Here is a 27,825-nt window from a genome sequence, read left to right on the forward strand (position 1 = left end):
AACATTGATTGTCGTTTCATTATTTTCATCATTATTATCATGTTAAAAAACGTGTTATAAGACCGGGCAAACAATGGAAAAAAAACAAACATGACACTGACAGAAGCGACTCTGCCACTGAAGTCACTTCATTGAAGTGCTATCGTTGCCATTCATAGATATACACGAATTCGCCGCGTATTGTTCGGGAATATTATAGGTAAAATTAAAATAAATGTTTGTACGTTATCTACGTTATGTATGTATCTTGTTTTATTCATTTAATATTAATTTTCACTACCGTTAAATGTATAAAGCTGAAATGTGAGAGTTTGGGGATTAGATATAAGAATGAAATGACTTAAGTACAACACATACTTAAGGTGGAATGGATTGTCAGATGCGAGCGGCGATGTGAGATTCAATTGAAATAAGTAATGGCGAAGACACACAAGTATATGTGTATAGGTAAGGAGCGAGCGTTTCGCCGTCAAAAACTTTACTCAAATGCATGTTAATACGCACACACATATGTATACATAGTAATTAAACAATACTTCCACTTACTCGATATAAGGAAAACCTTTTTCTGCATGTGGCCAGCAAATATTTAGAAAATGGCGACTAATATATCGCGTCTTGTTTGCTTGTGTTAAATGAAAACATTAACTTCAAGAGAAAAAAAACTAACGCGGCTCTCTATTTCGTTTATAAGTGAAATTCCGGACGTATTGGCTGTCGGAAACATTTCTAAATGGCATACATTTAACTGAAAAATTTAAATCTCGACGACTTTTAAAAAAAAAAAAAAAAGTACATTTTCTGAAAAGTGGAAAGAAATTGTGAATGGAAAGCCGCAAAGGAAGAGACACCGACCATCCAACCGTAGTTCATTCATTTATGCACTTTGTATAAGATGAAGTGAATGTGTGTTTATTGAATATCAAAATATCAGAAGTAAAAACTAAGTGATTGTGAAAATCAGACTCGGTTGTATTGATACATGTGTTTAATCCGTTTTCTTCTATGAATTTTTGTTTAGAAGACTATTAGTGAAAAAAAAAGAAACGAAAACGTCAAACGAGCGGCGAACAGAACCAATAAATACAACGAAAAAATCTATAGTAACAATATAAACGCTGACATTTTTCTTCTTCTATTTTTCTTTATATAATTGAAAAGAAAGTAAAATAAATTAATTGTTTGCAAATGAAATTGAGGAAAACACGAATACTAATCTGGAAAAAGTGTCGTAACATATAAATTTGTGGGCTGTTAAATAGCGTAATTGTTTTTTATTTCATTTATATATATACGCTCCGCTTCGGACATTACTTGCTTTATTAAAATAAACGTTCTGCGAATTGATATAAGCAAGCCAACAAAATGACGTCGAACATGTACCGCGTTGGAGGTAAGCCATTTACATGCAATTTAATTGATCCTTTATCTATGCTTATTTTGTATATATTTTGTTAATTCACAAGACATACTAGAGTATTTTCGAAATTGATAAAATTGCCAAACGCCATTTTTTATTAAGGCCATTATCAACTCTAAAGTAGTTGATCCGAAAATCATTCTTAACATATATTTAGTTAATCTATTTGAGCATTGATAAAACAGAATAAGTGTGCGTGGATTTATTTATATTTCAAATAAAATTATGATGAGGGGAAAAAGTTTTTTTTTTTTTTTTGAAGAGAACGGATTTTATACTTCGTTGCTTTTACTAGGCAAATTGAATGACATTTTAAAAAATCTATTTCCAGCCTGCATTCAATGCGATAAGTTTTATTATTTCGATTGTTTTGTTTTTGTTAAAAATTGTTGGGACATTTCTTGTAATAATCTTGTGATTTCGAATTTCAATGCTTCCATTTTTGATGAAGCATAATTCATATGAAATAAGATATGCTTTAATACAAGGCAGCATTTATGCTTCAATTCATCAAGCGTAAATGTATGTGTGTATGTGGCAATATTATATGTTGCGACGACGACAACGACAACAAAAGCGACTACCTCAAAATAGCAGTAGTGAAGTGGGACAGCAAGTGAGTTCAATGAAATGCATGATGTTATTTTTCGATTTTCGTTTCTCTGCTTCCAAATTGAAATATAAAGAAAAACGCAACGTGTGCCGTGGGAATGTTGAAGTGGAAAATAAACAAAAAGTTCTAGTAAAAAATAATTTATTTTTTTATCAAATTAAAAAAAAAACTTTTTTTTACGTATAGATAATATGAAAATCATATCACTTCATATATTAGTATTTTGCAATTTTGTTTGCTCTGATTAGTACCTGCAACTGTATCAGAGAAGATAAAAAAAACACACTATAACAATAATCAAGTGAACATCTTTTGAACTCCACTTGGTTTCAACGATTCGTATATTTATAGATATTTGGAATATATGCACTATGAAATATATATACATCGGTGGTAAAGCTTTCCGATTGGCATCGCTGCTTGTCGTACGCGTACGCACGCTTGTCGGATCTAATTAATTTTTTTGCTTTCATTGTTTTTCTCTAAATATTTTATAATAGATACGTTCACGAGAACAATATAGAACATATGCATATAATCAGTTCATACATATACATATTGTTTCTCCAAAAACCATATTCTAATTTCATTATAAACATATCAAGTCCCAAATCTTTATTTAAAAAATTGGAGTATGTTTTGTTGATATTTGGTAGATTTTTCCGGTAGTATGGTAGTTTTAGGATAGAGAGACGTATTAAACGCTGTTTTAGCATAATTATTTTTGGCAATTTTATTTATGTCAAGAAAACTTCATATAACATACGTTAAGTTTAACAAAATCAAATTAAAATATGATCACATAACAGGTGTATCGTACAAAATAAATTTATTTTGATAAATGATTAAAAAAAATTATTTCAATAAGATGTATCAATATTTGGTACAATAATATATCGATAATGTATATTTCATTGACTATAAATGATTTCTGTATTTTTTTTATATTTAGATTATGTCTACTTCGAGACATCATCCACGGCACCGTTCCAAATTCGTAGGATAGAAGAACTTAACAAAACATCATCGGGAAATGTGGAAGCAAAGGTTATGTGCTTTTATCGAAGGAGAGACTTACCAAATCCCTTAGTTCAGCTTGCCGATAAACATCAAAGTAAGTAAATTTTGAGGAAAAATAAATGTTTGTTGTTTAGATGATCATCTCATACAAAAACGGCAGATTGAAATCTAAAGCATATTTGTTGCTACTCATTCGAAAGAATAGTAAAAAATATCATAACTTGAAAATCATAGAAATTTAACGACATTTTGATTTTTAACGATAAAGATGATGAATAAGGTTTTTTTTTTATATCTGGGGTGATATTTTAAGTAATTATCTAAGTCACAAGTGAGACGTGATATTAAGACATTGGAAATGTGGATATGGATGATTTGTTTGCAACATCAAATTAAAAAACTCATTCTTAAAATATTAGTTTTTGTGAGAAATAATGAAAAACTACAGCTCTCACTAGTGACTTTGAAAAAATAATATTGTTTTATAAAAGTTCTTTGGTATAATTATCACATGTCAACATCTTCATTTTTGTGGAATTCTGCCTCTGAGAAGAAAAACAAACAAAGATGTGTCAGACATAATATTTGAATGCTTCACAAATCTCAAAGAAAACTTTTTTATCGTACGTTTATAGTGGCTTCAACAGAAGATTCTCCAATAGCGAACAAGTTAAAAAGAATTTGGTTCAAGACTCCAATTGGTGAAGAGCAGGCGACACAAGCAGTCTTAGATCCAGTAGTTGGTGAGTTGTTAAACGTGTTGATTAGTTAAAGACATTCAATGACTTGATTTTTCAAAAACAAATATTTTGATATATTCCAATAATAGCTTCATTGGAGGAAGAACGCAATAGTCCAAGCGGTGGATCTGGTGGTAATGGTTCAGAAAAAGAACCATTGACTACAAAGCAGCGACATCAAATGAAACATCGCGAACTTTTTTTATCACGTCAGGTTGAAACTCTTCCAGCAACACATATTCGAGGAAAATGTTCAGTTACTCTGCTAAATGAAACTGAATCAATCTTGAGCTACTTAAATAAAGACGTGAGTAGTATGACTAATCGGACTCCAATTTACCAATCTATAAATTGTTATTAATTTATAAAGTTTTCATTCAAGACATTTAATTTAATTAAATAAAAATACAATAAATTTTAAATTTCAACAATAGGATTCGTTCTTCTATTGTCTGGTCTTCGATCCAACTCAAAAAACACTATTGGCTGATAAGGGTGAAATTCGGGTTGGAAGTCGATACCAAACCGATGTTACACCATTACTCCGTGAAGGTGATAGTGATAACCGAAATTTGGATGATTTGGAAAGTTTAATTTGGACGCCCAACCACACGTTGAGCGATAGAAAAATAGATCAATTCTTGGTGGTGTCGAGGTCAATCGGCACATTTGCACGGGCACTAGATTGCAGTAGCTCCGTTAAGCAACCGTCCTTACACATGTCTGCTGCTGCTGCTAGCCGTGATATCACTTTGGTATGTTAAATATTTCCGTGATACGAGTATTCGATATGATCATTTTATATGAACTAAATAAATATCTTTTTTCCTTTTGTAAAATAAAGTTTCATGCAATGGACACACTTCACAAGCACAATTATTCAATAGAGTCATCAATGTGTTCATTTGTTCCATCGAGTGGGCCAGTATTATGTCGTGATGAAATGGAGGAATGGAGTGCATCAGAAGCCAACTTATTTGAAGAAGCACTTGATAAATATGGCAAAGATTTTACTGATATACGACAAGATTTTGTGAGTACATATCAAAAACCAATTGATGATAATTGATCACTAGTGACATTCGTTAAGTTTTATACAGAATATTTATTCAACTTTCGAAAATTACGAACAAAAGTGAAGTTTTTACAGATTGGAACCATGCATAGTTTTTTTTTGTAAAAGTACCGAAAATAGTCTCTCTTATATGCTGATGAAATGTGATATATTCGATGAAAATAATTTTTTATATTTACTATTTAATAGCTTCCTTGGAAAACACTTAAGAACATCGTCGAATACTATTATATGTGGAAAACAACAGATCGTTACGTACAGCAGAAGCGTTTGAAAGCTGTTGAAGCCGAATCGAAATTAAAGCAAGTGTACATTCCCAATTACACCAAACCAAATTCTGCACTTTTGAATAGCTCGTCAATCACAGCAACGACGAAAGGCGGCTTGAGTATATTGAATGGAAGCGCCAATGGAAATTCTAATAATGATGTTATTGCTTATAATTGTGGTAAACCCTGCGAGTCTTGCTCAACTGCTCAATCTGCACAGGTATGCATTTTCCTTTGAACAAAAGAGTAGCTAATATAAAACCAAAAGTCGAGTTATTTTTTAATGCATTGCTTGTTTGCTTGTTTTCTTTTTTACAGTGGTACGCATGGGGACCTTCACATTTAAGCTGCCGTTTATGTCAATCTTGCTGGAACTATTGGAAAAAGTATGGTGGCCTTAAAATAGCTTCGCGCTTAACTGATAATGACGTTGATAAAAAGAAGTTATTGACCACAAATGCTGCCAACACAGCCAATGTCAATGCCAATGCCAATGCCAATGTCAATGCCAATGACGTAGATGGAATTGTAGCTGCAGCAAATGCAAACGATTTGTCAAATCGATTATCACACAAATGTTCAATTGCTAATTGTGACAAAGAGTTTAAACTCAAAGCACATTTAGCTAGACATTATGCCCAAGCTCATGGCATTGCCTTCCGATCTGGATCGCCTCGTCCAATTATGAAAACTCGAACAGCATTCTATTTACACACCACTGGCGTGACAAAGCTTTCACGTCGTCTGTGTCGTCACATTATCCGTTCAAAGAAAGCAGCCCGACAACCATCCTACGCCATTAATCTGCAAGCTGTCAAATTGGAATGTATGTTATTTATCTCTTATTATGCACCTGTATTATATTTCAATTGGTTTAATGTGTTTTATTTTTTTTCATCTGCAACGTTTTTGTGACAGATGCTAATGCAATTGCTGATAAATCTTTTAATGATGTGAGAAAATTGCTAATTTATAGCAAAAAAAATCGTGGTAGTGTCACAAAAATTGCCAATCGCCTGGGAAATCCAGAACCATGTGAAAGCGATTGGCTGAAATTGACACCTAAAGATAAAATGCCTCAGCCAGACAAGGTCGCTTTTCCCAAACCACCAAAAGCAGCCGATGGCAGTTTAATATATGAACGCATACCGAATAAAGGTGAGGCTGAAAGTAGTAAAAATTCAATGGACGCTACATCGCCAGTTTCATTGAAAAGACGACATCAGGGAGATGATGTAAATGGAGTAGCTGCCGATAATAGTAAGTAGAAACTATCTATTTATTGATCTGTGGCGGTTTATCCATCAATATTGATAACATAGCAAATAATTTGCTCATTTTAGACACATCAACCGTTGCACCACCAGCAAAACGACCAAACAAAGATCCAATGCCATCTCATCGGCCCACCCCAGAACAGTATGCAGCTATGATTTCAGCGGCGGTAGCTGCCGGACAACCATTACCAAAACATCATGTAAGTAGATAGCAAAATGTTGTATTGTTAGAAATTCAAAGAGAAAAACTGATTCAATTTTCATTTATATAGATGAATGGAAAGCCAAAAATTGCTCAAATGTCTAGAACGGGTTCAGGACGCAAACAAGTTATAAGTCTCCAAGACGCACCAGGTATAAGAAACGATTTTAACCTATTTTTTGGTTTCTCTTTAATTAGTTATTATACTAATTTTTCAATTTTTATAATTCCAGACGATGTCTATTTCCGGGCTACTGAAGGAAGCAAGTGAGTGTATTATCACGCCTAATCTAGCCTCTTTGTTTTATTTTTTTTTGTTATGGATATATCTTAATTCAAATGTGATTATTTTTATATAGGCGGACAAGAAAAATTTTAACGGTCACTGAATTGCGTAGATCAGCAAGAAAACCATATCGTCAACTAAATTCATCTTGTTATGTGGCACTTTCGAAAACACTGACCGTGCAGCTTGCATCACTGCCAGCCCAGCTACAAATTCAACCAGTACCACAGGCAACAACACCCACCGCACCTTCAACCAAAGCAGCAGGAACAGGTATAGTACTAAATGATTGATTCAATTTCATATAATATCGTTATTAAATAATGTTGTTTGCTATGTTACTATTACTTATAGGTTCAGGACCTGCCTCAAATAATACGCCATCATTGAACTCTCCAACAAATGCTGAAGCACCAGAAGCCGCAACAGCAGCAACGGCCTCAACATCAGTTTCAGCATCATCAGCCACAGAAACATCACCGCAATCCCCACCAGCCACTGTTGTTGCTACTTCTTCAACAGGTAAATTATTTGCCACATAGCTTGGAGTATGATAGTATGAATTATTTAATAAAATTTATCATTTATCTTTTTTACTTTAGCTACATCATCAGCATCACCAGACGCAACACAGAATGAGACAAATGAAGCAAACACGACTGCATCAGCTGAAAATGACACCAACGACAGTAGTACCAGTGGTGCTGGAGAAACCCAATCAGTTGTGATATTAGATTGACCCAAAAAAGCATCCCAATCACATCATCCATACAATATGGATGCAATCCTCAATTAATCGAAAGAGAAAAAAATTATCAAACTAAAAGATTTTTGAAGTAAAAATTAAAATAGATCTATTTAATAATAATAATAATCTTAATAATGGATAATATGCATATTCGGATGGGATTAGAATTATGAAAACACATAATGTAAATTATGTGAACGTATAATTTATATTTCTAAGACATTTATATTTTGTAGCCAGTAAATGACGAAAACAATGTAACTAAATTGCTAATTTAAAAAAAAAAAAATACGTAAGCCTTTCCATTTCAGACATAGCATTATGTGGAAAAATAATCTCTGGAACTTATCGTATAAACTTTAATGTTCAAAAGTGAAACCGATATCTGTTTGGCAAAATTTGTTTCAATCACATTTAATCGCATCATTTAATGAGGTTAAATGTTTTGATGAAAACAACACAATTCTAGCGTCACTCTATTCTCGAAATTTTGCTAAAAAGTTTTGATTTCATAAATTAAAACATATTACGCAATAAGAAGATAGAAAATAAAACATATTGCTATTTTAATATATTCGAACATTTTCTCAGATGCGTAATAAATACTTTTAAATTATGTAATCGTTAAAATCGTTAAGTATAATACAGCAAAAGTATTGAAAAAAAGGATAATGATGAATTTTTTTGTTGTATGAAACTTTACTTGGGTTTCCCTATTCTCCAAATAATATTTTAAAATTGTTTGAAATTTATACCAGAAGATGCAGAAAATTTTAACAAAAGCTGCAGCATTTCACCTTTTCAGTTCAAAATTTTTTACAAATGGAAAAAACAAATCTTTGATATTTTAATAATCAATTGTATGATATACAGATGGCTGAATATAACGGCCCGGCCACAAAGCGTGTCACTGTCACGTTATACCAGTATGTGAAAATTGGTTTTCATAACTATTTTAATCCATTAGGCAGACGTTTAAACTCTTTTTATGAACTGAACGAGAAATCTATGTGTATTGTAATTTTGCAATGAATTAGGGAAAAGTATATTTGAAAGGATTATGGAACAGTAGATATAAATAAATTTAAACTGAACTAATTCGTGAATAGTCGACAAAAGAAACGCAAAATTTGTTTCGCGATTGTACAAAGCAAAAATAAAAAAATTGAAATTTGTTTCAATTTGGGCTCAAGTTCTGTCAGCAAGCTTTCCTAATTAAATAAATCAATCATATGAGAACTTCTTCAAATTTCTAATGTTTTATTAATCAATGAATTACAAATAAGGGATATTTTGATTTGAAACAGAAAATCTTTATAGAATATAGTTTGAATTAAAATATGACATTTGCATGGTGCATTAAACTTCTAGTCGATCAAGCATTATGTGTTTGATGATACAGCTAATTTTTTCAAATGCTCCATAAATACTTGAAGCGAGACATCATCAGTGAGTACCGGAGCGCCTCCATCCTAAAATAAAGAAAGATTTTCGGTAAGAAATGAATATATATGAGCTTACCGAGCCCATATGTTACGTTAATATTTTTATTGGGTTAATTTTTTTTTTCAAATTTGAAGGCACGTTAAGTAAATAAAGAAAGTTATTTTTCAAATGCGCATATGTGAGTTTACGGAAGAACATATTTACAAAAAGAGCAGAAAAGCGTAAGTCAATTAGTTTAATGAAGAATCAAGATTGAGAACGTTATTTATCATTAAACATTGAAACAAACATGAAGAAAATAAAAGAAAAATAATTATTGTTATACCGTAGCTGGGGAACCGATCATTGGCTGTAAATGTCCAAAAATAAAATTCATAGCAAAATTAAAGGAACACAAACAAACAAAATTCGGCAAAAAAAAATAAAGTGTCGTTGGGCTGCGCTTATTAATATGTTAATAAACTTTGTGTGTAATCTCTTACCTGACCATAAGCATACATATTATTGTGTGTCTGTGATGGATTAACTTTTGATAGTAAAAATCGTGCTTGAGAACCTCCCGCTTCAGTATCTATATATCGTGGCATGGGGAAGCGAGTTTGTAGAATTTCTTGAGCATCATCAACCGGTGCCTAAATCGTAATCATATAAATAATTTATAACGTGAGTCATTTTGACAGTAGTTTTCGATATAAAAGTTTATAATACTTGAAGCAGCTGTTTGAAGTTTGCATATTCTGGCATATCTTGGTATTTGAGGGCTCTCCATTGTGCTATTGTTTCACCATGGAAAATAAGAATTTGGAAAAAGGTGTCCATTAACAGAATTCGATCTGGCTGAATTGACGATGTATCCAGTAAGACCGGTTCAGGTGGCCCGTTGAATGAATACGAGTACAGAATTGGTTGAATCATAATAAGTGACTGTGTGAGATCCTCACGCATTAACATATGTCTGTGAAATGAAAATCAGGTTTCTTTTTTTAGTTAAACTATGGGAAAGAGTAAAAAATTCGAATTTAATCTACCTATAAAATGATGTTTCATCTGGTGAATTGTTGAAGACTTGCAAGAATTGCGATCGACGCAAGTGATACATAAATTGCGGATACAAACTAAAGTTTTCAGCCAGTCGAAAACTATTTGGATCGTCTTTAACATATTCACCGAATTTTTGACATAAACGAATGAGCATTCGATCAACCCAGCGTAACACATCGGGGCCATCATCAGTTTCAGCTCGATAAACAACCATGCGAGACATTAAAACTGCAGCAGCTTCTTGATCAAAACCAGCACTTATATGCGGTAGGTTTGTCGATGCATCGGCCCAACTAAAGTCATACATAGAACATAATTAGTGAGATAGAGTTTGAGAAGACAACCAAAGAACCTTACTTTCTTGCCAATGTTGTAACACGAACACGACGTTGACCACTAGAATGCTGATACTGTGTAATGAATTGTAAACAACCTCGACCGCCTTGCGGAATTGGTGCCGCGTGTTGATTTGCCACCTCGAAGAAAAATGCAAATGTTGTGTTTGCATTTAAGCCACATGATTTCCATTGAACAGTGTTTCCCAAGCCGATTTCATTATCCGATACAGAGGCATTTTTTACATTTAATGAAACACATGAACCAATACCACCCTCAATTTTCAATTCTCTTGAACATTTCACTTCAATTGTCGCATTAAATGCCATTTTTAAATCATTTTTCGAGTCACGCGCAAATACACGCTGGAATGTTTGCTTGAACAATGATGAATTGAAAGAATCACCCATAACCATATGACCACCAGTAGAGTTGCATAATTGTTTCATCTCCAGAAGACCAGTTTGATCAAGGGCACATGAGTAAATGTCCAAAACATGCCCATTTGTTGCTGTCCGCATAGCCAGGGCATCGTAGTGTTTCGTGGCTTTCTTTAAATATTTTGCATTATCTTTGTGTATATCATGATGGGACCGAATTGGATGTTTTAGCTCATCATCCAAAACTTGACCGGGACCTTGGCTACAATTAATATTTCGAAATTGTATGATTGAAAACCAATCAAACTAAACAATAAGATACTAACCTGCAAGGACCACCAACAAAGCACATGATACGCCCTCCAGTGTTTGGATATGTACATTCCAATAATCCAACTGCGATGGAGATTGCAGCACCAGTTGAACGTAAAGCACGTTTTCCTTGCGGTACTGGCCACGGGTCTCGTTGCAATTCACTCAATAGATCCGTTAGTGCCATGTCACATTTATGTACTGTTTGTAAAAAGCGATTGGCAGGCGGAATTGGTGCACCCTTTGGCTGTTGTGTATTCACTCCACCAGCAACACGCCCGATACCGAGCATCTCTTGAACTTGTTTTGCAGAAAAGTCTTTTGTGCCACGGAAAACATAACTTTTGGAACAACCATCTGAATTTAATTCATGAACTTGCACCATTTTTCCGAATGTTATTAAACCGATTAGAGCATTTGGTGGCAATAGACTGAGTGACATTTGTAATGAGTCTTTTAATGCAGCCAATTCTTCATCATCCATGCACGTGTCGACAACCAATAAAAATACTGGTGGTAGACATGGCGCCCGTGTAATCGTATACTCAATTGTACTAAAGTTCGGAATTAATTCGGCTGGTTGGTGTTGCTCAGTTATTGCACTGTATTGTGGTGGAAACGGATTTCGTTGAAAGCAAAAATTGCAAACCCATAACTTTGCACGATAATCCACTTGACATAATGGATTCAAAATAGCTCTGCAATTGCTACGTGTACACAAAACCGGTTCATATTGAATTGCTGGCAAATCTGTACGCTCCTTTAATGGTTGATACAAACATCCGAGTGGTACCACTAATCGGCTACTATCGATTCGACTCGATGGCCAAACATTCCACGTCAAACGGATACCATCACGATCTTCATTCTGCTGAATATACTCTTCGTACGTGGTCATGTTGGTCTAACCACAAATAATCGTTGCTAATTGTTTCAAGTAAAGAAATATATGGAAATTAATGTAGACACAAAAAGGTGAAAGTGTTTTCGTTTAACATACAATTCTTTTGAAAATTCGAAATATACGATTAAAACGTTGACCAACTCAAATGAAAAATCTACTCACGGTCAATAATTTTATCAATTTTATTTAGTTTTTTTTTGTTTCGAGAAAATAAATCTCTGTTGTGAACAAGCGACAAACCAACCAAAACTGAAGAGAATAACTGAGCAATATTCCACGTCAGTTGGTTTGACAGTACAGTGTACGTCACTATTTCAATAATTTGACAGCTATTTTCACACTGCCACACTTGTGTTACCAATGCAACACGTCATATTTAGCAACAAAGACTACATTATATTTTATGAATATGTTCATTTTATTTTATTTGAGGTTGACATTAAACATTATTTTTGAACATTATTTCGGAAATTTCGAATTTCTTAATTTTAAAATGAAATTTCTCAAATGATTTTCTTAATCATTTTACGGATTCGCCCTTTTGTTTTGCGCTACCTGTAACAGCATCATCTTTGAAATAGATGAAAACAAATGAGAAAATGAAAAGACCGACCATCATAGAGAATGCGCTAACATAATATGGGAATGCGCTTGGTATGAAACGTTCGTATTGAGTGTGTTGCAATGGGCGAACAGAAACTTGAGTTGTACTATAAAGATGGGTGTATCCTATGCGATCATAGTCCACTTTAAACTGATAAACTCCATATACATCGGGAATTTTGAATTGAGCTTGATATTTTCCGCCACCAATATTCTTCAATGTAGTGCGTACAAATGGATCGATTCGAACAAATTCCAATTGAATATCGTTTGCTTTGAATGATTGCCATTTTCCGGAAATTAACTCTTCGATAGATATGGTATAGACAACTGGATCGATAATGGTGTATGCCTGTGGAGCTTCGGTTTCTCCAACCTTATGATGTTCAATATTAACCACACGTAGACGTCCAACTTCTCCGAAAACCCATTTACTGATTGCGGTTGCAACTTCTTGATTGCCAGACTTTTCATAAAATTTACCACCATACTTGGAAACGCCAGACGTAAAAGCTTTATCGGAAAAGAAAAACAACGAACCAGAAAATACGACACGAGCGTTATTTCTAGCTTGCAAAGCAGCTATCAAAAGTGTGCCTCGACCAACAGCATGTGGATATTCTTTAATTGAATTTTCTGGAATATAACTGTAGGCAGTCGAGTCGGCTGTTAAAACTTGAAGAACAAGGCTATTTTCACGGTCGGCCAGGAGTCCAGTGCCTTCATACAAAAGTGGAGCCACATTTTTCGATCCGACAATTAATGGAGATGAAATTAAATTTTCAGGCGATGCTACGATTTTCGTGTGGTCTCCGGCATCCGAAATGTCATAGTGATGGTGATCGATTACAGCTGCACCATCTTCATCAACTTCAAAACCGCATTCGGTTGCAAATTCACGCAAAGCTTCACCTGATTTGGAACTCGATGCGACCAAAACATTTCCCCCATTGTCAATGAAATCTGTTATTTTATCAACACTAACATCACCTCCAAATTCGTCAACCGATGGAGCAAAGATGATTAGATTCTGGTATAAATACTCGCCATATTTTGATAAAATCAAATTTGGATCGTCAGCCGATTTAAATGTCAATTTATATCCTCTTTCTATCAACGAAAATATTTTGAAAAGAAAATGATTAAGGTTAGATTCAAAGTGGCCGAATTGAAGTTTATTTTTCTAAAGCATATTGACACGTCACTCTTTGCTATGTTCAAATACATATACCGCAGAAAATTCACCGGCATTTCTTACCTTGTAAACTTTTGAAAAATATTGAATGAGTTTCACGAATTGCCAAATTATCAACCAAAACGAGCGTATCGCCTACATTCTGTGCCCATGATAATGCACAGAAATATGCAAGAATTAAACAAATTCCAAAATTCTTGTTAGCCATTGTATTTTTTTTACTTTGGTTATTGTATGGATTTGTGACGACTAAAAGCCAATATTATATTTTCTCTGTATCGTACAATTAGATGTGTGGAGAGATTGAATTGACAGGATGAGAGGGCGCCACAAGTAATTTAGTACACCATTTTCATTCGAACTCAACGCAAAATTATCGTTTTGCAAACTTTAAAATAGATTTTTTTTTCTGATTTTTTGGTATATTATTAATTTGAAATTTTTTTTATAATTTTTTTCATATGTTTAAGCGTATATAAGTCATTTATTTTTTTCACATTTTTATGTGTCCATGAATACATCGACTTGGAACCGAAATCAAATTCGAATTAGACTTTATATTTCGAAGCCGTTTGACCATTTATTCGTGCCTTTTCATTGCACTGTGTTGAAGTAAAACGCACATTCTACCGGTGACTCTCGCTGCATAAAGACGTATTTTACAAAAGTTCTTCAACGGAAGTACCGTTAAGACAATCAAAATCTTTAACCATATCTCAGTTGTGATATTTGGCGCCAACTATTTTGTGCAAAATGGCAAAAGTTAAGACCGAAAAAACTGGTGTACTTTCACCACGGGCTGCAAAGGTTCGAAAGGTGGCAAAAACACAAAAATCGCCAAAAGTTGTTGCAAAGGTTGCTAAGATGTCAGTCAAAAAGAACACTAAAAAAGGTTAGTAGAAAACCGTGTACTATTTTCCAATCCAATTCTGTTTTAAGTGTACAATTTTTTCTCATACATAGAATTTTTCCAATGTAAAAAATATTTTGATTATTTTGTGAATATTTTTCATTCTTATCCAGTTCCTCCGAAACCGGCTCCAACTCATCCGAAAACATCGATCATGGTGGAAGATGCATTCGCAACATTGAAAAACCGAAAGGGTCATACATTGGCAGCCATTCGCAATTTCATTGCTGCAACCTACAAAATCGATGTGAACAAGAACAAGCGCATACAAAAAAACATCAAAAAATGCATCAGCGATGAATTCAACGCCGGCCGTGTTCGTATGGTGGACTCAGAAGAAGATGAAATCAGTTACCGTAATCGATTCGCATTGGTGAAATGAAGCGTCTCTATCGTTTATTTCGATAGCCGTATTCGTATCCATCAGACAAAAGTTTTGATTAATTTTAGTAAGTTATATTGATATAACTAACAAAAAGTGAAAAAAATCTGTAGCGTGAAATGATTTAAAAAAAAAAATTCTAGACAAAAAAAAAACATTTTCGAAGATTATTAGATATTTTGTGATTAGAGAAATATTTTCCAAATCCAAATTACCGTAAAGAAAATAATATTTATCGATAAATATTCAAAGGAATACTGAATAAATGTTCATATTAAATTCGTAAATAAAATCATTACTGGTTAAAAAGAAAAAAAATTGTTATTGCGTCGCATATAGTTTTTCATGTTGAAATAAAGGATTAACGGGATCTCACAAGAGATTACTTGACTCTAAGAAAAGAAGAGCTTATAGTTCGACCATGATCCAAGTATACATTGAAAATTGAATGGTAAGAAATCAACACAATTTCAAATTGAAATGGCGCTATAATGAAAAAAAGATCTTTATGTTCATTGTCTCCACATTGTGAAGATATATGAACACATTCGTGAATATGTTAAAACCATGAAACTGTTTTGACATTACTACTCAGTATGTATATAATATTTTCACTTGCATTTATTTTTATGGCATACACACACACACACACATATTCACTGACATGAACCGTTTCCATATGTATATATATATTTCACACTCACACATGAGCTGTTTGAGTGGAACAAACTAAACCAAAAAGATGAAATAAAGAAGCCGAAAATATATAAAAGGAAGAAATATTTTTGCTACGTATTTGACAGCCCACTGGTTTAGTTTTTTTTTTCTTCTTTCAATTCGATCTAAAAGTGGATCTTTTTCTTTTGAAAAATCAAAATATTCTTTTCAAAAATCTTGTGTCGGAAAATGTAAATCAATTTATCTGATGATATATGTGTAGTTTTCTCTCTGTGCTCAAGAAAAATAATGTTATAATGTCAAATTTCGTTTCGAAATGAATAAACTTTTAGAAGAAGATTACTTTCTGTTATTGGATGCTTGGATCTTTTGTTAAGACATTAGTAACTCATTTTGATTTATAAATCAATAACATTAAATTGATTTTTGGTTGAAATAAAAATTTCAAATAGTTTATTGAGATCCTATCGAAGTGCGAACATACATACATAGTGAGCGACATCTTTGACTCTATGCTGTTTTGGGCAGAAAGATTGTGGTTAAAATAAAATAGAAGAAAAAAAGTGAATTTACGAAGGTGGATCGTTTGAACATTTTCGGAAAATATGTAAAATAGTTTGATCTCTGATTTTACATGAAAACGATAGCTTTTCATCGCCATTGGATGCATAATATTTAATTTACATTGCTGTAACCAAAACAAATCAAAGGTAGATATGTTGCTTTTATGTCATACATAAAATTAAAGTGAAATAATGGTGTTGAGATAAAAACGTCAACGAGACTATATATTGTTAGTTTTGGTTTCTATTTTCTTCGATTGTTATGTTTGTTTTGTAAAAAATTGAAAATTTATTTATGTATCAATCTTATTCATCAATTGAATATTATCTTCCAATTTACTTGTGCAAATGCTGTATGTTGCTTGTTTTAGAAAATATAAGATTCTTTCAAATTTCCAATTTCCACTTTGCATACATATCACACGAAACTACATACTCTTTTGTTTTTTGTTTAAATTTCCATGTATTCAAACTGGACAGAATTGAATTCTGGATATCTTTCTTAAATTCTTTTTTCTCGCACACAATCCAAGATTTTCTAATCATAAAAAATCATACTCATCAATGCCATTCTGCATAAATTAGAGATACAGTAATTAGTGTTTTACGGCGACAACTCGATTGTTAAATAAAAGCGATAACTGTCCAGTTTAACCAAGATTAAAGTCATAGTACATAGCTGTGGATAGAACCAAATAACCAGCGAAAAGAATTCAAAATGGAAAGTCCCGGCGCTGCTGGAAGGCGTCGTGGAACTTCTCGCAGCAATGTAGAAGATCAGGCATTAGATCAAATTGCTAAAGAGGTAAGTTCAAACACATTTTACCACATTATCCTATGAAATGTGTGGCGGCGACGACATGCACATATACCACATAATCTAACGGTAATTTTTGCTGATTTCTTCTCTCAGCAAACAATAACCGATGTAACATAAAACGATTGAAAATATAGCGGTTACGTTCAAACCACCTAACATCATTCTACATTGAATCAATCATATATACATATCATACACACACATACATTTCCATAAGATAAAAGTAATTTTTTGTTTAATTTTAATTTCTTCTGGTATTGGCGCTCAGCTTTATTTGTTTTTATTTAGTGCTATAGTGTAAAATGCTCGCATGTGCATTTGTGTGTGTATCCAATGTTTGCTTCGATTGTGGGCATTGCGGTTGCCCTTGTATAGTCATAAATCAATGAATTTCTTAAACATTATTTTTCTGCTTTAATGTCAAATTTATCTATTTAGTTTGATAATGATTGTTATTTCCAACTTTGATCTGTTGAATGTATTGAAAACAGACAATGCATTTATTTCGTTTATTTATGCTTAAAAGTAAACTTTTTTCATGTGTGAGCACACTTTGCACACATGTATTATTTGTCAATACATCAGTTGCTCGTTAGCTGTGCTGCCGTCATCATCGTCGATACTATTGTGGAACATTGAAAAATGTGTCATACTATATGGTGAAGAAATTTTTAGTAAAAAAATCTGTTTCGCGAATGTTAAATTATTTTGTTTGAATTGAGATGTTTGTGATTATTTTGCGATATTTACATTTATAGTGCAGAGAAAATTGAGTATATGTTCAATTGAGTATCCCAAAGAGAAACAGTCCAAAATACCAATACAAGTGTTCAACCAGTCAAGTAATTAGATCTACACGTTTTACAAGGTTTTGATGACCTCATAGTTGATGACGATTCGTCCAACATCAAACATCGAAAATAACAATAAATTGATTATTTCAATGTACATAAAAGAAGAAATTATCCATTCATGCAGTTAGTAAATATCAAGCAACATTGATTGCATAAAATTGCAATTGCCAACTTTGTTACATTATTTTTCTTATTGTTTTGTAATTCTTTCTCGATTTTATAAACATTGATTCAAAACTTCAAAAATTGGACAGTTTTTCTTATGATTGTATTGTGAACCGGTTTCAAACAGATTAACACGATGGATTTATCTTCGTCAAAATTATCGCACTCTGAAAATGAAAACAATAACAACAATAACAGTAAATCTGATTGTGAAAATGATGAAGACTACATTCCTGATACTAATTTAGACGAACAAAAAGAGCTGTTTGAAATCGATTCAAGTGATCTCGATGATGGTTCAGATTCAGATCAAGAACAAGACGAAAACATTGGGAAAAATATTGTTTCGGAACATGAAAATCATTGCAATCAGAAATTAAATTTACACAGTGAAACAGTCAACACTATTCCAACCATACAAACAAAATGTCATTCCAATGAAACACACATTGACAGCCATAACATACTAAATGAAAACGATTCATCAACGATGGCAATTAACTGTTTACATGATAAAGAAACACTTGATACAAACGATGATAATGCCGAAGAGGATGAACCGATCTTCGATTTTTTGGGCAAAGCCAACGAAATCGTATGTTACATTATATTTTATAAATATATTACAAGCGCTGGTTTTTTTTAATACAAACAAATCTTCACTTCATAACTAATAATGGTATCATCAGGTGATAAAATGTGTTAAAGCGATTAATTTTAATGTTAACAATTAATATGAGATCAATACAAAGGAAGGTCTCATTCTTACTGAGTCTATAATGTTTTCGAGTCATTTCCAGTGGATAATACATTGTTGGATGTGGTATATTGCTTCATTAACGGTGGTTGAAATTTATTTACACACACAATTCAATTCATTATCAAATGATGAAATTATTGTTTAAATACGTTGTTTTTGGGATGGCCTCGGTTTTAACAAATCTATATGTTGATTTTTTGTTGTATTACTTAAAGTCTACATTTATCATATTACAAGTGAATAATATACAAGGAAATGAAACTTTTTTGAATTTTTTTGGTACAATTTTCTCTTCACATCTCAAGGCCGAAGCACGTTTGGCACAGCGAAGACTTGCCCGGGCAGAAGCGCGTGACATTCGCATGCGTGAACTTGAACGCCAACAGAAAGAACAGGAACAAAATGCAGATCGAGCTTTTGATATGCAAACAGCAGCTGGTTTAGATCCAACAGCGCGATCTACACGTTTTACAATGTCTTCGGGTGCATTGGGTGCATTGGGTGCATTACGTAGTGGAACAATGTCATCACGTCGCAGTAGTGAAGATTCATTAGAAGAAGAAGGTCGTAGTCTTCGCGATATAAAACAAGAAATAAAGGTATTTATTTATATTTGTAATTTCATTATTTAATTGAAATTAAGTAATTGTACTAAATGCGAATTCGAAAAATATAACAGGATTTAGAAGAACGGTATAGAAAAGCAATGATAGCTAATGCTCAATTGGACAATGAACGCGCATCGAATACATATCAAATTCAATTGTTGAAAGACAAAGTGGAGGATATGGATGAGATACATGCACAACTGCATCGTGAGCACAAAGAAAAATGTCGAGAATTCGATACATTAAAACGAACAAATGAAAAACTTATGGAAGACTTAAGATTAGTTCAAGGTCAACTACACGAGCGTGACTTCTTAATTGCAAATGAAGGTCTGACAATAGTTTCAATTGAAAATGAAGACGGTTCGGATGCAAAGCGGGCTCTAGTCAGTGCAGAAAATGCTCAATTATTAGACACTCATCAAGGCTCTTTAGGTATGTGTATTGAGTGTATAAGCCATGATTTGAAAATAACGTGTTTTCATTAAAACATTTTTTAGATGTACGGTTGAAAAAATTCACTGAAGAGAAACAAGCCTTAAGAACTGAAATTGAGCAGCTCCATCAACAATTAATTAGTGCGAAAACACAAAGGCGATCTGGATCACAAAACGGGCCAATCGATGATGAAGACTATGAAGATGCACAAAGTAATATTTTTCAATTACCATTATTATTATTTTTTTGTTTGCTATTTTTTATCTGGTCACATGTATATCTGTGTTTTATACTGTCTTTTTTTCTATATATTTTTATGAATGCAGGAGAAGCAAATAAATTAATTGCAGACTATAAGTATAAGTTGACAAAAGCAGAACAGGAAATAGCTAGTTTACAAGCAAGCCTAGCACGTTCTGAGACTCAAGTTATTCGATACAAGAGCACAGCAGACGCCGCTGAAAAAGTTGAGGCCGAATTGAAAATTGAGCGACGAAAACTTCAGCGAGAGGTAAAATCACATTTATTTTCTTTCAAGCAAAAAATTCGGTCAAAATATTAAGTATAAAGCTGAAGGACATATACTACTTGTATTTGTTTGAATTGACCATTAATTTCTTTTAATTGTGGTCAATAGCCCATACTTACGCAAATCTGGGACGAATGTCACCTGCAATGATGCAATTTTCTTCAAATTTTTATTTGAAATACAAACAGTGAGTTTTTCTCCCAAAGTGCGACAGTAATTCACTTATTTGAATGTGAAAACCAGTTGTTTGTCATTGTTCTAATTAAAAAAAAAAAAAAAAAACAAACAATTCAACATTAATATTAAAATTGGAATCTTCGAAATTCAATTGAATATATTCTAATTTTTATATTTTGAGCCAAAATGAAAGTATTACACTTATGGCTTCTTCTTATAGGTATAAAAACATTCCCATGTTCGTTTCTAACGTATTCATCTGTTAACTGATCATCTCCTAATTTACAAAATTCATGTGTTTACTACTACATATGTCAGTGTTGATGACATCATTTAATTTTCTGTTCTTGTTTTTCCTTTACCAAATCAACATATATTTTATGAAAATATTGTCTAAATATGTTATTTCTATTGATTTTACAGAACCGCGAAATGATGGAAAAACTTGAGGAGCTGGAAACATCTCATAATCACTTGCTGAAACGTTTAGATAAACTGAAAAATGCAAAGAGCACATTGCTTAAAGAATTATGATCTACAAAAAACTGATTAAACGAACAAAACAATTATTTTCAAATGAAAATATCAGTCAAGTTATTAACTTAGGGTGCCAATTTAGTGCTGCTTATTGCTCTACATTTTCACATCTACGTTCAAATAGTATCTCCAAATTACAAATGGATTTAGAAAAAAGATTTGCCATTAACATAAAAAAAAACGTTTTGTGACGTGTCTTATATATGCATTATTATATAAATTTAGTTAATTATCCATCAATAAAGCAAAACATTAAATGTAATTAAAATTGTTCGATTAATAATCAGAATCATCGCAAATTTTGCTTTTCTATGGCAACAATACTCATACACCTACCAAAGAAATCCATTAAATCTGTTAAATAATACGGAAGTCCACGCTAAATAGCCAGACTTCATGATAGCTAAAGCTGGTGCGTGGTATGAATACTTGATTCCAAAACTATCAAACATTAATAATACCATAACCGGCTGTACAAAAATCGGATGGGGTTGCATCTACTTTAATTCCTAATGATGGGATCAATAAATCCATTAAATCATTTTGTAAAACTTGGTAATGAATTAGTGAAAATTTTCAGATTTACTATAAAATTCAGTCAGATTGCCTCACAAATATGTTGTGAAACATTATCTGATTTGTTAATCTTGACTAAAATGATCATTATTTTTTAATTTCATTTGCAATACTGCAGCCAAATCGAAATTAAATTGATTTGTCAACTATTTAAATCGTTTTTCAGTGTAGCAAACTATATATTATTATTATTTTAGTGTGTATTTTTGCAGGAGTTTTGATCAAGTTTTGATATTTCGTAAAATAAATACCAATTTTGTTTAAACATTTAATAAATTGTCGTTTTTCTATATAATCTTAATATTTTGAATTGTATTGTCATCTTCAACAGGGTTCAATAATATTTTTGTAATTCCTATTCACGATTAGTTTATAAAAGTCGAAACAACTTGACATAAAATAAAACGAAAAAAAAATCAAAAATCGAGAGATAATTATAAATGTCAAGTTTGACATTTTGAAAATGACGTTGCGAATAAGAACAAATCGCTTTGAATGTCATTTATTGTTTAAGTTGGTTAGTTCTATCATCACAACAATTTTGAGTACACAGCAAAAAACTGAATTATTTCCAACATGGCCAACGAAATGGAAAAGACCATAGAGCTAGAAAATGCCATTCGCTTCAAGTAAATAACCTCAATAATTCGAAATTATAATTAATTAACATTTGCTAATTTATTTGTTTTACAGGGATTTGTTGTCAACAGGTTCCAATTTCAAAATTAACCAAGAAAGCATGGCCGAAACCATTGATCAAGAGATTTTCGACGATGCAGGAAGCGACGATGATGACGGTGAGCTGGATGAAGACTTTGACAGCAAATTATCGCCATGGAAGAAAAGTTTCACTGAACTAAAAACACTTATGGTAAATGTTCCGAATAAATTTGGTAGCGCATCAATTTACAAGCGCATCATTAGCGAGGGAAAGGGTGAGGTGATGCAGTCTTATAATTGTCGCATCGAATGGACGTTCAGTATGTTTTTCGAAAACGAATCGAATGCATTTGACTCAAAGACGAAACCGATAACAGCAGAAATATCTGAAATGTTGATCGGAATTCAAATCGCGGTCAAAACGATGCGCAAAAAAGAGGAGGCTCAATTTGTAATCGATTACAAATTGATGTTTGGTAAGTTGAATTGTCTTGATGTTTTGTTTGATTTTCAGGCCTTAATTCCTTTAATTGCCCAACAATATTTTTGTTTTTTTTTTTTAAGGTGAGATGGGATGTCCACCACGAATAAAACCTAAAAGTGATGTTTTGCTTGTGGCAAAACTGATTAGTTTTGATGAAATTGGTGATGAACACGCGTGAGTATAATATCCATATTTAAAAACACATTAACAAATGATCGATTTACCCTCGATTATAGGTGTGATGAAATATCTGAAGAAGATCAACGAAAGTTCCATGTCATCAAAGATAAAATTGATGAGATTTACAAAAAATCGTTGGACCATATAAAAAACAAACGATATAGATATGCGATTACGGCAAGTCAAACGGCCCTGCGCAAACTTGAATGGTGCCAAGTTGCAGATGAAAAAGAAGAGACCGAGCAACAATCGTTCATCAATAAATTGTATATTCAGCTTGCGGATTGTTACATCCAAGTAGAAAATTGGAAAAAATGCTGTTTGATGATCAACGAATTGCGTCGGCGTTCAAACATCAGTCAAAATGTGTCAGTTATGCTGAATGAAGCCATTGCTTTGAGTAACATCGAAGAAACCTTTGGTCGTTCAATTAAGTTGCTACGAGCAGCACAGCAAATCGAACCTCAAAATGAAATGGTCAACAAAACATTGGCTGAGATATTGGAAAAAGATGCAAAATATAAAAAGGAACAACAAGAAATGTGGAAACGGGCCCTGGACCTGAAGGCCAAAGTTGAATCTTTGCAAAAATGAACATTTTTGTAATTGAATACTTATCAACATGTTTCTAATTTGAACTTATTTTTCATCACAATCATTAAAAAAAGTAATTTTCATAATATCGTATCAAAACAACGAAAAAAATCAACCGTTAAAAAAAGCTCCATTAAAAATATTGAATTCTAGGGTGCGTTCAGCGCCCTCTTTGTAATCTCCAATTCTCCATATTACTATATATTTAAATAATAATAATAAAAGTCAACCGACACAACATTGTTTATATTCAACAGATGTTGACAGATTGATTCGGCTAAAAAATATTCCATGCAATTAATAAAGTAAATAAATAAGTCAATCGATAAATGTTTTATTTGAAATCAGTTAATTGTGGTGTTGTGGTAAAAGGATGGCTTTACAAAAGCATCGAGATATATTTTTAGCAACTTGTCTGCTTGAATCAATTGAAGATGAAAATTATAGGTTTGTGTTATTTACTTCTTGCATTTGATGCATATACATTCAAGAAATTCTGGATTTTTTTTAGAAATACGCAAAAGTTATTGCTCGAACATCATGCAAATCCCAATTTACTGATACCAGAATATAATATAGCTCCTATTCACTATGCTGCTGGAATGGAAAACACAGGTAATTATGTCAGTTTATGATCTGATCAGTGGCAAAACAACATGAACAATCGTCATGAATAAAGAAAATTATGGTGGTTTTTGTGTGATGCTTAAATCAGAAAAAAAAGTTCAGCACCAAAACTGAAATTATTATTAATTATTACAGAATTTGCCGAGGCTGTAATGAAACTAATCTTGAAGAACAATGGTATATCTTTCGCTCGTTTATTTTATTTTCTGCTCTATACTATCAGTTTAGCTATCTAATATAAATGAATTTATCTATTTTTTGGAAATCAAGGTGACCCAAACATTCAAACCATCGAAGGCGAAACGCCACTACACATTGCAGTGATTTGGAATAGGACATTAATCGTAGAGATGTTATTGGATCATGGAGCTGATCTTTCGATCGTTGATAATGACAATAACACGCCTATTTCGCATGCATTAATAGAAGAGCACTATAATCTGATACCAATATTTCAAAACTATGTATTTGAAGAGAAGCTTCAGAAAAAACTCGATGCGAAATACGCTGAAAATCGAAGCGAGAGAGTGCTAAACAAACGATTAGACACTGTCATGAAATCGTTTCATCAGCTGGACATGACACAGAATAGTGATAATGACAAACTTTTGACGCCAAATCGTACAAATTTTAATTTTGATGAAGCCAGTCCATTTCTAGTGAATGTTAATTGTCGTCGTCGCCCAAAGTACGTAAATGTTGAAACAGTTAAATTCACAAAATGTACAGACGGACAGACCAATGACAATAATGTTATTGTGATAAGCGATAGTGATGAAAATGATGCTACTAAGGATCACAAGGAGAAGAAGAAAAACTTTGTGAAAAATCTATTTGAATTGACCGAAGACAATATTGAAAAACACTTGTCAATGGTAGTGAAAAGAAGTCGAAAAAATTCACTAATTCACTTGTGGCGAAACAAAGTAAATGAATCTCGTAAAAGAACATCTTTTTTACCCGTAAATGAAGATGAATTTGAGGCATTCCTATCTGATAACATGGCTGAAGTGGAATCGGTTCAATCATCTCAAAAAAGTTTAGAAACAGTTATACCAGTCAAGTCAACCGGTTACCAACAATGTACTGAAATCGAAGACAGCTTTATTACAGCGATTGACGAACATGAATTGGCCACCGTAGAAAAGAGTTTGACAAATATTGATTTAAAGAAGAGATCTGATGTAGTTTTTCAGACACAAGAGTTGTACGAACATTTTGATCCTGAACAAAATATTTTGTTCTACGAAAACAAATTGCTAGCAAATCCTATGGCCGCAGCCATTAGAGAAAAAATTACAGATCAAGACGTTATCAACTTGAATACATCTTCGGAAAGTGGTACAGTTACAGATCTGCCCACCGATTATGATACAGATGATTTACGAAAGGAGTTGAAAGCATTTGGAGATGTACCAGGTATTTTATTTTTAATATCGATTTATTGGAAATTAAATGTAACAACATTATCGAATCCAGGTCCAATTACCAAAAACACAAAGCGCTTATACTTGAGAAGACTGGTGCGATACCATCGTTCACGACGTCCTCAGGAATCAACACAGCATTCAAAACAAGGATCAATATGTAGTAAGTGCAGTCAAATTTATATGCTTAACGCAAGTCAATTTAATGAAAATGTTAAATGTTTCCTTTGTTTGTTAGATTTTTCAATTGAATTACAAAAAACGATGAAAAATGAAATCGACTCACTGGATTTCATAAACATCGACTATTCGCTATTGGAACGTCAAATGATAAGTAGCTTTCAATCGAGCCAAACGAAAAATATGCGCGAAGGAAATTTAAAAAAAAGCTTTAATTATTTGTTGATCGATCCCCGAATAGCCGAAAATATTCTTGCCGATTCTCAGGTATAAAATTTAAAAAAAAATGCAATCACTTAATCATTCATATATGAATGGGTGGAGAGTAAAGTGAGCTCAAATCCCGATGAGAATAAAATAGCATCATGACATTTTTTTTACATAGATTTGTTATTGTAATTACAATAACAACTCCATACAAAAAATGTCATGTTGCTCCTTTATTTTCATCGGGATTTGAGCTCACTTTAATACTCAACCGTTCATATGTAAAACAATATTTGACTTTTAGGTTATTCCTATGTCAGAGTTGTGGTGTCGTTTCTTAAAAGCCATTTTTTATGTTGGTAAAGGGAAAAGCAGTAGACCGTTTCACCATTTGTACGATGCTATTAAAATTTATCGTGGTATTTAACTAATATATTAAGGTAGAAAGAGTCACAAGCTTATTATTATTGCCGTCGCAAAATCTCTCTTACAGATAATAGTTTGGATGTGGAAAAAATGCCAGAGTCCTTGAAACTTGCACGAATTATCGACATATGGAAATCAAATAAGGGTGTCATTTGTTTACCGGTAATTGACGAATAAAATTAAAAAAAAAAATCGTTTTTTCGTAATCGTAATTTAATAATATATTTTTGTATTTTCTCAATAGGTATTTCATAACATAACACCAGTTGAGGCATATACACGTGAAGCAGCAATCATCGACTGTGTGGGCGTGGAAAATCTTACCAATATCAAAAGAGGCGATTATTATGGAATTGTTAAATCTTGGTCAATGCGAGATCGTAAGAAGTTGGGAGTGTTACTGCTGTACAAAGCTCTTCAAGTTTTTATGATTGAGGGAGAGAGTCAGCTGCGCCCAAACGACATTAAATAGGAAGTCAGATTTATAATTGACAAATGTTATCAATTAAAATGCTATTTATAAACTTTTTTATCAATTCAAATGAGTCCCGTCAATAACCGTATCGGTTGATAATAAAATCACACACATTCAAAAATAATTTAAAGTGAAACATGTTTTATTATTTGGTTTCATTTCTTAGCAATAGCACTCACATCGCTAGCCTAATGATCTACAATTCATTAAAAAAAGTATAGCGTGCACAGAACGACGGTCACTTTTTTGTTCATTGAATGATCATTAACGTACCATTTGAACAGTCTTTGAAATGAAGCAAGAAGAAATTACGTCGTATTAATATATGACTTAAACGTTTATAAACGAGTACCAAAGTACGAGTACCTCTTGGTATAAATTGTACTCGGTAAGTGGAGTCTATTGCATATACAATAGCATAATGATGATTATGAATCAAGTCAATTTTTTCATATCAGTCTAATTGAATTGTGCTTTCTTTTCTTTTTTTCTTTCCATTGCGACGGTAAAATTGACTGAAACTACACACGAATGCTACCCCAAATTCGACCGTAAACTTGGGCCTGGTAATGGGTGATTTGCGCTAACAATTGTTCCTTGGGTTATGTTTATAACAATGTTTTTTTTTTTTTGCTTTCGGTTGCAAAATGCATGGTAAACATTTTTCTACATGAATTTATATCGAATTAAAATTTATTTTT

The 27,825-nt window shown here is 32.8% G+C and overlaps 7 protein-coding genes across 15 annotated transcripts; 5 read left to right on the forward strand and 2 right to left on the reverse strand.

The window, feature by feature from the left end:
• The first annotated feature begins 577 nt into the window (after window positions 1-577).
• LOC116346390 (metastasis-associated protein MTA3) lies at window positions 578-8,899 on the forward strand. 2 transcript variants are annotated; one of them, XM_031776412.1, is made up of 15 exons: window positions 578-1,393; window positions 2,986-3,147; window positions 3,689-3,796; window positions 3,883-4,100; window positions 4,228-4,548; window positions 4,638-4,826; window positions 5,058-5,357; window positions 5,456-5,963; window positions 6,056-6,397; window positions 6,460-6,614; window positions 6,687-6,768; window positions 6,850-6,883; window positions 6,976-7,175; window positions 7,257-7,424; window positions 7,505-8,899. In XM_031776412.1, the coding sequence occupies exons 1-15, from the start codon at window positions 1,366-1,368 to the stop codon at window positions 7,639-7,641; spliced, it is 2,952 nt and encodes a 983-aa protein (XP_031632272.1). In that variant the 5' UTR covers window positions 578-1,365; the 3' UTR covers window positions 7,642-8,899. The 2 variants fall into 2 exon arrangements, with proteins under 2 accessions (XP_031632272.1, XP_031632273.1); XM_031776413.1 differs by having other exon boundaries at window positions 579-1,393; window positions 6,481-6,614.
• On the reverse strand, window positions 8,891-12,365 carry LOC116346391 (protein transport protein Sec23A). Of its 3 annotated transcripts, none has more exons than XM_031776414.1 (8): window positions 12,232-12,365; window positions 11,180-12,089; window positions 10,495-11,115; window positions 10,125-10,430; window positions 9,805-10,051; window positions 9,579-9,728; window positions 9,422-9,445; window positions 8,891-9,122 (listed from the first exon to the last, which is right to left on the reverse strand). In XM_031776414.1, exons 2-8 carry the CDS (start codon window positions 12,061-12,063, stop codon window positions 9,033-9,035), a joined length of 2,322 nt encoding a protein of 773 aa, XP_031632274.1. In that variant the 5' UTR covers window positions 12,064-12,089; window positions 12,232-12,365; the 3' UTR covers window positions 8,891-9,032. The 3 variants fall into 3 exon arrangements, with proteins under 3 accessions (XP_031632274.1, XP_031632275.1, XP_031632276.1); XM_031776415.1 differs by having other exon boundaries at window positions 12,166-12,297; XM_031776416.1 differs by lacking the exon at window positions 9,422-9,445.
• A 175-nt stretch (window positions 12,366-12,540) lies between these two features.
• Window positions 12,541-14,130, reverse strand: LOC116346392 (dolichyl-diphosphooligosaccharide--protein glycosyltransferase 48 kDa subunit). The gene is made up of 2 exons (XM_031776417.1): window positions 13,931-14,130; window positions 12,541-13,782 (listed from the first exon to the last, which is right to left on the reverse strand). Exons 1-2 carry the CDS (start codon window positions 14,073-14,075, stop codon window positions 12,590-12,592), a joined length of 1,338 nt encoding a protein of 445 aa, XP_031632277.1. The 5' UTR covers window positions 14,076-14,130; the 3' UTR covers window positions 12,541-12,589.
• A 327-nt stretch (window positions 14,131-14,457) lies between these two features.
• On the forward strand, window positions 14,458-15,397 carry LOC116346393 (histone H1, orphon-like). Its single transcript, XM_031776418.1, has 2 exons — window positions 14,458-14,759; window positions 14,891-15,397. The coding sequence occupies exons 1-2, from the start codon at window positions 14,621-14,623 to the stop codon at window positions 15,157-15,159; spliced, it is 408 nt and encodes a 135-aa protein (XP_031632278.1). The 5' UTR covers window positions 14,458-14,620; the 3' UTR covers window positions 15,160-15,397.
• Window positions 15,398-16,075: 678 nt separating this feature from the next.
• On the forward strand, window positions 16,076-21,550 carry LOC116346361 (leucine-rich repeat flightless-interacting protein 2). 6 transcript variants are annotated; one of them, XM_031776367.1, is made up of 7 exons: window positions 16,076-16,547; window positions 16,881-17,205; window positions 19,305-19,598; window positions 19,679-20,042; window positions 20,108-20,257; window positions 20,372-20,556; window positions 21,175-21,550. In XM_031776367.1, exons 2-7 carry the CDS (start codon window positions 17,119-17,121, stop codon window positions 21,283-21,285), a joined length of 1,191 nt encoding a protein of 396 aa, XP_031632227.1. In that variant the 5' UTR covers window positions 16,076-16,547; window positions 16,881-17,118; the 3' UTR covers window positions 21,286-21,550. The 6 variants fall into 6 exon arrangements, with proteins under 6 accessions (XP_031632227.1, XP_031632228.1, XP_031632229.1 ...); XM_031776368.1 differs by having other exon boundaries at window positions 16,934-17,205; XM_031776369.1 differs by having other exon boundaries at window positions 16,986-17,205.
• Window positions 21,551-22,349: 799 nt separating this feature from the next.
• Window positions 22,350-24,036, forward strand: LOC116346379 (inactive peptidyl-prolyl cis-trans isomerase shutdown-like). Its single transcript, XM_031776393.1, has 4 exons — window positions 22,350-22,493; window positions 22,558-23,000; window positions 23,089-23,182; window positions 23,245-24,036. Exons 1-4 carry the CDS (start codon window positions 22,441-22,443, stop codon window positions 23,780-23,782), a joined length of 1,128 nt encoding a protein of 375 aa, XP_031632253.1. The 5' UTR covers window positions 22,350-22,440; the 3' UTR covers window positions 23,783-24,036.
• A 67-nt stretch (window positions 24,037-24,103) lies between these two features.
• LOC116346378 (ankyrin repeat and LEM domain-containing protein 1) lies at window positions 24,104-27,248 on the forward strand. The gene is made up of 9 exons (XM_031776392.1): window positions 24,104-24,229; window positions 24,294-24,397; window positions 24,545-24,586; window positions 24,680-25,828; window positions 25,889-25,999; window positions 26,075-26,283; window positions 26,528-26,642; window positions 26,717-26,811; window positions 26,894-27,248. The coding sequence occupies exons 1-9, from the start codon at window positions 24,156-24,158 to the stop codon at window positions 27,119-27,121; spliced, it is 2,127 nt and encodes a 708-aa protein (XP_031632252.1). The 5' UTR covers window positions 24,104-24,155; the 3' UTR covers window positions 27,122-27,248.
• Window positions 27,249-27,825: the final 577 nt, after the last annotated feature.

Source organism: Contarinia nasturtii, unplaced genomic scaffold (assembly GCF_009176525.2).
Source record: "Contarinia nasturtii isolate CC-2019 unplaced genomic scaffold, AAFC_CNas_1.1 Cnas_scaffold_1500, whole genome shotgun sequence".
NCBI lineage: Eukaryota > Metazoa > Arthropoda > Insecta > Diptera > Cecidomyiidae > Contarinia > Contarinia nasturtii.